The sequence below is a fragment of the Diplotaxodon limnothrissa genome, linkage group LG8 (genome assembly GCF_057381915.1).
Source record: "Diplotaxodon limnothrissa isolate DT_005_m linkage group LG8, D_limnothrissa_male_GT1.1, whole genome shotgun sequence".
Lineage (NCBI taxonomy): Eukaryota > Metazoa > Chordata > Actinopteri > Cichliformes > Cichlidae > Diplotaxodon > Diplotaxodon limnothrissa.
The window spans coordinates 10,970,156-10,981,183 of NC_140603.1; the positions used below are offsets into that span (position 1 = coordinate 10,970,156).

General features: G+C 42.6%; 1 protein-coding gene across 2 annotated transcripts; it reads left to right on the forward strand.

Annotated features, from left to right (window-relative positions):
- The first annotated feature begins 8 nt into the window (after nucleotides 1–8).
- gspt1 (G1 to S phase transition 1) lies at nucleotides 9–10,827 on the forward strand. 2 transcript variants are annotated; one of them, XM_085361256.1, is made up of 14 exons: nucleotides 9–411; nucleotides 671–715; nucleotides 2,034–2,306; nucleotides 2,387–2,420; nucleotides 2,627–2,704; nucleotides 2,800–2,980; nucleotides 3,099–3,253; nucleotides 3,495–3,635; nucleotides 6,430–6,523; nucleotides 7,947–8,027; nucleotides 8,173–8,346; nucleotides 9,646–9,735; nucleotides 9,831–9,999; nucleotides 10,093–10,827. In XM_085361256.1, the coding sequence occupies exons 1-14, from the start codon at nucleotides 216–218 to the stop codon at nucleotides 10,143–10,145; spliced, it is 1,764 nt and encodes a 587-aa protein (XP_085217382.1). In that variant the 5' UTR covers nucleotides 9–215; the 3' UTR covers nucleotides 10,146–10,827. The 2 variants fall into 2 exon arrangements, with proteins under 2 accessions (XP_085217382.1, XP_085217383.1); XM_085361257.1 differs by lacking the exon at nucleotides 671–715.
- The last annotated feature ends 201 nt before the right edge of the window (nucleotides 10,828–11,028 follow it).

Sequence of the window (11,028 nt, forward strand, 5' to 3'; positions counted from 1 at the left end):
TGTGCGAGGGACGTGCAGCTGCCGTGCACCACTTCTCGTCAGCTACGGGATCCATATGCTTGTCAAGGCAAGGCTTAACAAAGCAATGGGAACTTCACCGAGCGTGCTGCTAAGAGTCTAAAACACACCAGCAACTAAACCCGTATAAACGGAACCACAAAAATCATTCGCCTTGCCCGGTGGTGGGAAGCCTGTCAACTCTGGAAAAAGCAGCGATGGACACGAGAGACACAGCCCCGGATTCGTGGGAGCTGGAAGAGGATGCCGAGGCCCCTGCTGCCGCGGCGGGACTCCCAACCGCCTTCGCCGCCCTTAACGTCAACGCCAAGCCGTTTGTCCCCAACGTTAACGCCCCGGTGTTTGTACCAAGCTTCCTTCAAGCCAGCGCTGTGGAAATGCCGGCTTCAGATGGTAGGTTAAATTCCAGACAGCTGGCTGGAAGTTAGCTTAACTTGCTAGCTTGCTTGCTAGTCCAGCTAAGTTAGCCTTCCTGTGTGTAACTCGCTGTGCTGAACAGCACAGCATACCCTCTAACTCATCAACAAGTCGGCACAAGTGCGGCTGTGGTGCAATAGCTGATTCATGACGTAGTAGTAACGAATATGTGAGCCGCGGGCAATCTTTTCTAATGAGTAGTTACGAAAGTATTTTTTGTTTTCTTATCTTTAAGGTACCCCTGATCCAGCTGCCAGTATGGAGGTGTCAGAAACAGTCGGTACGCATCCACAGTGTACTCCAGTGCACTGCATGTTCACTTGGTTAAGTTACAGCTCTAGCTCAGGCTTCAGGGGGTAGATACAGGCTCAGGTGTGCAAGATTTAACATCCACGTTATAAGTATCACACCAGACCTCATGCAGTTTTTAAAGCTTGGATGCTCACTACTTGTAAGTAGTTACTGAGCCATATTTGGTTTTCTGTCATTGGTAGAAACCCACGTGCATGGGCCTAGGTAGAATGTGGTGCAACCTCACTCGCTCCTGCCCAAAATAGATCTCCTACTGGCACATGCCGTGATTCGTATGTGTCAAGAGCTGCCCGTCCAAGGCCCCGGCCTGCTCTGTGTCAGTGCACTGTGTTTGGTTACACCAGGAACATATTAACTTTGTTCTGGTGAGGCTTTATTTCCCTCATATTTGGCCTTTTGCCCGGATGTCATACACCTCTGCTTGAGTTATGGGGAACTCATTTTTGCTTTTCAAAGAGTGGCTGAGGCAGGGACACAAAACCAGATGACCGTGTAGTGTACATAAGGACAGATAAGTGAGCGAGCTCTGCAGTCACCTCCCTTAGTCCCATTGCCTGCAGACACATTCATGGAGATGGTTGCTGCAACATTTGTTCCTTCAGATGTCCCCGAACATGTCTCAAAATATAAGTACAGCTTGACGAGACAGCCTACAAAGTCAGCTGATTATAAATGAAGGGCGTGGAGAAGAAAATAGACATTGTACTCAACTGCTGGGCCGCATAATTTCATAGTGACGGAAACTGGAGGCTTATTTGTGTGTTGCCAAGGGAAGATGCTTCTTCTTCTGCAAGGCACAGCACATTTTCAGCGTCCTCTTGCTCCTGATTTATTTATTTTTGACGCGCTTGCGTTGCAGAACATTGCATTGATTTTGTCTTTATAAAGTGGGCAGACCACGGATATGTAGCAATAGGGTGCTTTTTAGGTTATTTAGAAAGTCCTGCAGCACATATTACAAAGCATGCTGAATTAAAGCAATAGACTATGCAGGAGATGTAGATAAATGGAGGTGAGGCCTGTCTTTGAAGTTGTTTGATTGAAATCTTTGTGCAAATGTGCTTGAAAAGATTTAAGTTTGCTAAAAGATCTGGCAAGATGTACATCAGCTTGACTGAAGCCCAGGATCTGCAATAAGTCAGTTGTCACTTTTGATTTTATTCCTATCATACAGCGTCTTTAAAGTTCCTCCCAGCAAATGAAAAGCAGCCCCCAAGTTGTCGGTGCGATGCCGGTTATTACAGCGGAGTTAGATAACTAGAAATGTGCAAAATGTGTGCTTCCAGCTCCAGTGGAGAATGGAAGCACAGAGGCAGACATGTCCACAGAGGAAGAGACGTGGGAGCAGAAGGAGGAGCCCGGGGGAGACGAAGGAGGTGGCGGACAGGAGGATCTGGGGTCTGGGGAGACCTGCGCGGAGGAGGGAGGCGCAGCAGGGAAAGAGGACGAGGAGATGATGGAGGAGGAAGAGGAGGAGATGCCCCTTCCCAAAGTGGCTCCGGCGCCACCAGACGCTCCTAAGAAAGAACACGTTAACGTGGTCTTCATTGGTCATGTTGGTGCGTTGCATTCGGTTGTGTTTCATCTAAGGCTGTTTATGCAAAGTTATGTTCACTAAAAAATTGGTTGTACTTGCCAGATGCCGGGAAATCGACGATCGGAGGACAGATCATGTGAGTGATCCATTTATTTTTAAATGTTTTGTGTTGTTTTTGATTCGTTTCTTTATGGAGTTGTTTTTAGCTCAACTAGCGATACAGGAGAATAAAAACACAGAGTTGAATCATCTGTTACAACAGCCGAAGCCTGTGGCTGTCTCGGACGTGCGCTGGGCTGCACGTTTTGTTAACGTTTCCTCCCTTTGTGCCCTCATTGAAAGGTACTTAACTGGAATGGTGGACAAACGAACCCTGGAGAAATATGAAAGAGAAGCGAAAGAAAAAAACAGGGAGACATGGTGAGGGGCGTCGTGTTTTGATGGCATTTACCTTCTTTGTGCCGTACGCACCTTTTTGTAAAACATAAATGAATGCACGAGCGTGGTTGTTGCAGGTACCTGTCGTGGGCTCTGGATACAAATCAGGAGGAGAGAGACAAAGGGAAGACGGTCGAGGTTGGAAGAGCTTACTTCGAGACGGAGAAAAAACACTTCACCATCCTCGATGCCCCCGGACACAAGAGCTTTGTCCCCAACATGATCGGTGGGGCGTCTCAAGCTGACCTAGCAGTCCTGGTGAGACAGATCTTTATCCCTGAACCTCAGAAACATATCACCCGGTTCTTTCACGGGTTGATTTAATATAAAAGGCGCTCTCTAAATATTTCTCTCTTGCCTTATTGGTTTTTGCCAGGTGATTTCGGCAAGAAAGGGCGAGTTTGAGACGGGATTCGAAAAGGGTGGGCAGACGCGGGAGCATGCCATGCTGGCTAAAACGGCAGGAGTTAAACATCTCATTGTCCTCATCAACAAGATGGATGACCCCACTGTCAACTGGAGCCTAGAAAGGTGATTTAAAATGGATAATTTGGGAATTTTAATGTTTATTTCGGACTTTATTTAAAAAAGAAAAACATGCAGTATCTCCAGGAAAGTGTTAGTATTAATTTTGGCATTTAAAGCATCACCAGTTGTGGTTAAGTGACTGATTTTATTTGTTTTATTTGTTCATTAATGATTCCAGTGTGATATTTATGTCAAACACAATGTTAAGAAATATTTTAATAATTTTTTTGTTTTCTTCTCGCAGGTATGAGGAGTGTAAGGAGAAGCTGGTGCCATTTCTAAAGAAGGTGGGCTTCAACCCTAAGAAGGACATCCACTTTATGCCTTGCTCTGGACTCACAGGTGCCAACCTCAAGGACCCTGTATCCGAATGCCCCTGGTACACGTAAGTCAGCTCTCTGAACGGCCCCTGAAGTCATCAGGCGTTGAACGCGTGAGCTCTTTCTGAGTATGTCACGCTTATTTATATTTCAGTGAATTCAAATATAGTTCTTGCAGTCTGTATTTCCTGCTCTATGACGAGTACAAAATGATGAGTGCCCGGCTCGGCCTATTATTTGCGTGCGAGAGTTTATTTAAAATGTACGCTAAGTGCTTTGCAGGAAGACAAATCAAAGAGAAAGACAACAAAGGGATAGATTACACAGATATGCAGATTAGTAGCTGACACAAAGCCTGTGAATAAATGTTATGTTTGGAGTGATAAAAGGGGAAGAAAGAAAGAATGAATATTTAAACACGTGGCTTTTTAAGAAAAAATAAAGTTAAGGGTACTACCGTAATTGTCGGGCTATAAGCCGCTACTTTTTACACAAGCTTTGAACCCTGCGGCTTTTAGTCAGGTGCGGCTTTTCTATGGATTGTCCATGATTTTTGTCATATCGTAAGACGATTTGTTTTGTTTGTTCCGCTGTTGTACGGCACTACGTTGCCTGGCGGAAGGGCATGTGATCAGACACACAGTATCGGGGTTCAAGAGTGGTATGTTGGTCACATGTCCATCCGCCAGGCAACATAGTGCCGTACAAGTAGCTCGAAAAACAAACTTCAAAGTAGCGCTACACGTTCAGCGGGAGTCGTGGATGGTGTGCGGCAATAAACTTGCGAAAAGCAAGTTATGCTCAACTCCACCGGTGGAATCTGACAGCGTGGAAAAGTGTGAAAACATCCATCCATCCACCTGAGCCTAAAAGGTAGTCTGAATCTATTTTTCTGGTGTGTAGGTTATTGTTATGTACTACATTTGTTACTCGTTTTTGAAGCACAGCACATGTTTCGTACTTGTAATTACCGCTACTTGTACATATACCTAAAAAGTTGTGCAAATATGTACCCATAACTTGTTTTTCAAAATATTAATAAAAGAGATGTGTCTCCAAACAGCCATCTCTTTCCTGACAATTCGCTTTGTGCATATTCTCTTACATATGATAAGTCAACATTGAAACACCTGCGGCTTTTAGTCAGGTGCGGCTAATGTATGTACAAAACAGGATTTTCCCCTGATTTTAGCTTGTGCGGCTAATATTCAGGTGCGCTTTGTAGTCCGGGAAATACGGTAATTTAAATATGTGAGTGAATTAAAAAAATGAATAAATGAGCTGTCGAGTGAGGAGGATTCTTTGATTCTTTGTAATTATGGTGCTGACCATATGAATGATTATGATGAGCAACAACTAGAGGGGCACTAGGTGTTCTGTCAACACTTCAGGTTATATTATTATATTACTGTGTAGAGTAGAGAGTTTTCATTATACCCCTCTGGATGTAAAGACACATGGTGACGTCCTGCACTGTCAACAAGCAGACAGGCTGCCCTTGAAAGCCTTCACAGTGCGAGAACACAAGACAAACAGAACACAGTTAGGTCATTGTGCTCTGAACGGCATCACCAGGCTTGAACCTTTATAAGATAAAGTGAGACCTCACCAGAGAGAAGGGTCAGTACCAAAAAAACCACAACACTGTGTCAACCTTACTGACTTTAAGCACATAAATATACTAATTAGTCCCCGTCATCCAACTGGTCACTGCCTTAATCATCTCTTACAGTATAATAATCTATAAATAACAATAATAACAGTGATTCTGAAGTACACAGTGATCATAATGGCCATGTTAAAGCTTAGCTGGGGTGATAGGATAGTTGCTTTGCTGCATAAGTTGATAATTATGTGTGAAGAAAGAATCAATATGTAGTGTTCAGCTCACACTCCTTCAGCCTCTGGTGACTTTGGGAGAATCAGAGGATCAAAATTCTGAGGCCAAAAAGACAATTTGTTTGAATTAAAGGAGGTGATCTATTATGCTGAGTTCAAACTCCACAGTTCTCTGTTGTAATCTGTCAAAGTAGTTTAAAATCAGACTTATGTATTTTACCCTAGGCCTTGAGGCAGCCACTTAGTTAATGAACTCTTTGAAGCACGCTGCGTTAGCGCTTCATAACCTCTCCATTTAAATTTCTTCTCCATTTGGCCCTCTACAGAGGTTGGGCACTGCAGCATAAACAACATTATTACAAAAGTGTGCAGTGAATCTGGGATGTTGTTGCCTTTGAAATGGTTGCTTCAAAGACAGGGACCAGGTTTGCAACCACCTGTGTTCAGCTGCCATCTTTAAAGAGACTGGCGCTTCAAGACGGCGATAAAACGTCTGCTATCAGTTTGCCATTGAATGGGCGGTCAAGTTGGCAGTTGGATGCAATGTGTTTTTGATAACGTGGCAGTTAACTGCGATAAATTGGGGAACATTTCAAATGTGTTGCTTTCTACATGCACACTTCATAATATGCAAATCGGAAAAAAGTGGAAAAAAAGGTCTGAAGCCGGAGCATTAAAGTCACATTTATATGCTAGCTTTGGCTGTGTTTGACTATCTGTAATTGTAACAGTATGCATAAATGATGGGTAATAATGAAAAGATGGAGGTAAGGCTTGTTTACACATGCTGATTTAAATATTTCCAGCATTTATAATGAAGGAAGCCGGTGTGTGCGGTGTTTCTTTGACTTTTTGCTTTACAGAACTCATAAGTCATAGAGAAATAAGACTGCACAGATTTGTTCTGTTTTCTGTAGTGTTGTTTGTTTTTTTTGTGCATTGATTTGTGTGAAGCAAATGCTGACTACAATAAAAACCTTTACTGTTTACTTTTGTTTTGCTTATTTCTTTTTCTAACAGGGGTTTGCCATTTATTGCCCACCTGGACAGTTTGCCAAACTTCACCAGATCAAGCGACGGGCCTGTCAGACTACCTATCGTAGACAAATACAAGGTGAGCAACTGGAAGCTTTTGATCCTCATTTCCTGTAAGAAGAAAACCAAAACCATTGGCAGCTTGTGTTCTGCACAGCTCCGCTCTCAGAGGATGAGTGGGTGTAAAATTTCTTTTGGTTCGTGCTCACTTTGCCAAAATCTTTTTTCGCTCTCTTGTCAGTTTGTCATTTTGCTTCCTCTTGAGTTTTTTTCCCAGAACACACAGACAGTCACACAATGAGCCACACACACACACACTGTGGCCTCCGCACAGCCATTCCTCTTTGAGATAATTGAGCTCCTTGGCGCTCAGCTTGGTTTAGATGTTGGAAGCAGTTCATCACACACTGTAAGCGTTGTTGGAATTGAATTATTTTGAAACAAAAATTGACCATCGGCTCTTCTTCCTTTCTTCATATGTCATCATCTGTCTTTATCCTGTTGTCTTTCTCTCCCAGCGATTGCATAAGAGCCTTATGTAGCAGTTATATGACTAAGTAGCCTCAATTGATGTTCTCCTGAAGTAATGGGATTATGGTTCAGTCAACTGGATGCTGCATACTAATGGTCACTGAGACTGCCAGGACTTTGATACAGCAACCTTTCAGCTGTGGAGAAAACACTGTGCATTATTTTGGTGGTGTCTGAAAGCTCACAGTCATGATCATTATTTCATTTTTTTACTGCCAAAAGAAAAGTATCATATCTTATACAGCAAGCTGCTTCTTCCAAGAGTCCATGTTTTTCTAAGGCTTGCATTAGAACTATGTGCTTATTGAAAGTATGAGGAAATGCAGTATTTAAGACTAAAGTAAATGGGATATGGACTGGCACTTACACATTTATATAGCACTTTTGTTTGTACCTAAGGGTTTGTTTAACATTCCTGCACTCACACATGTGTCGGGGGTAACTCTGGCCCAGTATCTTTCCCCAACCATAGTCTGACATGCAGACTTGAGTCGCTGGAGAAACAGTCCTCTGACCTTCCACTCTACCTCCTGAGCCACACCCACCACAGTCAGAATGGATTTACTGACTGTTTAAAGTGAACTTATATATTTGAACTGTATATTTTTATTTTTGGACTCTACTAGAGTAGCTTTGCATGATTCAAAGTTCAAGATAATCCTTATTATAATCTTGTTCTGAGCTATGGTGCATTCCTTCAGTTCACCCACCTTCCCTTTAAGCCAACTTTCCTGTGATTGGCTGCTCCTCGTAAACAGGAGATTTGGACAGAAGGGGGGCGGAGCTTCTGTGCTCACAGGGATTATTTGCAAACAGCAAAGAAACTTTGACCATATTTGATATGACATTCCACCAGTGTAAAATTATCTATATGGCAGATGTTATTTGGACACATGGGTGTATTAGCGGTTAGCAAAGTATAGTGCATTTACTTGAATATTGCCTCTAACTGTGGGTTTCCTTGTTTGTAGGATATGGGTACTGTTATCCTTGGAAAGCTGGAATCTGGATCCATTAGTAAAGCCCAGCAGCTGGTCATGATGCCAAACAGGGTGAGTCCTCTTCTTGATTGAAAGAGGATCCTGTAACCACAAATACTCAGTTTCATTTTCATTGCCAGTCATATATATTTCTGCATCAATGCAGAAATAGTCTTTCCTCACTTCACGTGTAGCTGTATGCATGTGTGTGTTGCAGCACACGGTGGAGGTTTTGAGCCTGCTGAGTGACGATGTGGAGACGGACGACGCAAGTCCTGGGGAGAACCTGAAGTTGCGGCTGAAGGGCATAGAGGAGGAAGAGATCCTTCCTGGTTTTATCCTCTGCAGCCCCGACAACCTCTGCCACTCTGGGCGCACCTTTGATGCGCAGGTAAAGACTGGATAATTACTGCATGCTGGCTTCTAACTCCTGACTTTGACAGTCGTTAACTGTGGGGAGAAGTTGGGGGGATGAAAGGGGGTGAGGTAACCACAGGTGATGCCATTTATTTAATTTAATGCCAGCAAATAAACTCCTCACCACAGGCTCCTGTAATGAATCCGCTCCCGTGTCTCTGCTGTGTCTCATATTAAAAACAAAACTAAATGCATCCTTTTGCAGGTTGGCTATGTTAGAAAGCAGTCGCCACTCTGGTTGATGATCATGTGTTCACAGCAGGTCTACACAGACCAGCAGAAGTAATTATCAAAGATGAGGCATTTCTCCATAAGAGCTTTGGAGACACATTTTTCAAGCCTGTGTTAATTGCAGAGTTGTCTGATGGAGCTTGCTTTGGACAAGTTGAGCAGACACAGGCTTATAAAGTAAGACTTTTGCCAGACAAATAGTTACTTATGTGTTGATAATCTGTACTTTTCTTTGTGAAATGCTTACCTTCAGGTCTGAAAATAAGCTTAGGCAAGACATCCATTTAAACATCGTAGTATACACACCGCTTTATATTAAGGGGTCACAAGGTTCAAAGGATCTTTTCTGGTATTATAAGAGAATATGTGACGCAGCATGCAAAAACCCACCTGTAGTCCAAAACGTTCATTTTTTTACCAAATGTTTCCTAAAATTTCAAAGCTTCAAGAGATTGTTAACATGCAAAAAATGATTTTCCCATTTAGTAGTCTCTAGTGAGACTCGGGTCTCACTTTTAGTTGTTGATTATCTGCATTTTTGATCTGGAAAAGATCAAAGATGCATTTCATCCGGGCTTGGGACCCCCCCGTGGCTCGGTTGAAGTTAAGATAACAAACACTGGGAATACTGCGAAGCCTGCTTGTTGTTGATTGTGTCATTCCTTGGCTGTTTTCATGCACAGCTGGGATTCTCGGGCAGAATCTTTTGTCAGCTTTTCCTGTACTGTATGTATTGAAACATCTCCAAACACACATGGAAAATACAGCATATAAGGCAAAAAAAAAGAGTCAGAAGAAGGCAAATTTTCTTATAATTTCTTAAAGTAATCTTCAGGAATAGTTCTCTAGGCTTCTTGAAGGACATCAACGCTGCTCTTTGGATGTTGACTGCCTTTTTTTCAGTTTTTTACTCTTTATTTTTCTTATATTCAAGAAATTAAAACAAATGATGTGCTTTTGTAACAGGCTACTAACAGCAAAGTATCTAAAGACACAATCTGGTTTTCAAGTCCTCTGAAATGTTCTTTTGGGTTTTTTTTAGATCGTCATCATCGAGCACAAATCCATCATTTGTCCTGGTTACAATGCAGTCCTTCACATCCACACCTGCATCGAAGAAGTGCAAATTACAGTAAGTTACTGTTGGGCTTACATATTAGTTATTTGGTTATTTCATTCTTTAATTATTTGATTACTCGTGCTAAACTTGTGCAATTCTCACCACAGGCCTTAATCTGTCTGGTGGACAAGAAGACGGGAGAGAAAAGCAAAACACGACCACGCTTTGTGAAGCAGGACCAGGTTTGTATCGCCAGGCTCCGGGCAGCAGGAGTCATCTGCTTAGAGACCTTCAAAGACTTCCCTCAGATGGGGCGATTCACACTGAGAGACGAAGGTAAGGACACCGTGCAGGCTTGAAGTTAGCTGGATTTGTTTTCAGGCATCTTTGAATCGCCCTTTTGTCCCTCAATTCTCTTGATACTATTAGGCAAAACAATCGCCATTGGCAAAGTGCTGAAGCTGGTGCCAGAAAAGGACTAAATGCAACAATGGCAGCATGCATGGAGTTCTTCCACTCGTTCCCAGAGGAGAAATGCTGCTAGAGCCGACCCAAACAGCTACTCTCTCTTTACACACAACTATGCTGAAGAGACGAACAACGACAAAAAAGGAGGGAAGAATAAAATCATGTCAAATGAAGAAAACATGACTGAATCAGTTTTTATGATGAACCATATGAAATGAGAGACCAAGTCCAGTGTGTCAGCTTTCTCATATTGAGAGCTCAGCTATGCCACTAATGTAGCTACATGCCCCGCCCCTTTCTGTACTCCCAGGCCTGACCGTACGGTCTGCTGGCCGCGCCATTTGTTTTTTGAATGGAGATGGATGCAGTGTTGTTGAGTTTGGGGAAGGAAAAAAAACAACAAAAACAAATAAAGTCCAGAATGATTTCATATCCTGCAAAAAGAGCAGAGTTAGTCTATAATTATCATTTGCTAAGTGCTTCTCCCATCTCAAGAGCAGGATTTAGAGTCCAGAGAGGACATTTTTATTTGATTTTAAGGATTGCTGTGCCAGAGTCTTTAGTTTGGTCTCTCTCCACATGAGATGGTTTAATTGGACTGAGCTCACATACTACTCTGATGAACCAAGGGTAAACACACTCACACGGACAGACCCACACAGCTGTTACATAATCGAAATGGAAAATAAAAGATCAAGCTGTAACTGAAAGGTGTATTTGTCTGATTTGTACCACAGGTTTACAGCAGGGATGTATTGTCAGGTTAAACGACTGCACTCATACACCACATTTCTTTTAGATTTGTTCCTTATTTAACCAAATAACAAATGTCTAACAGTAAAAGACCCATGACCTTACAAATCTGTTTGATGCACTTTTAATTTAGGTTTTTAATAT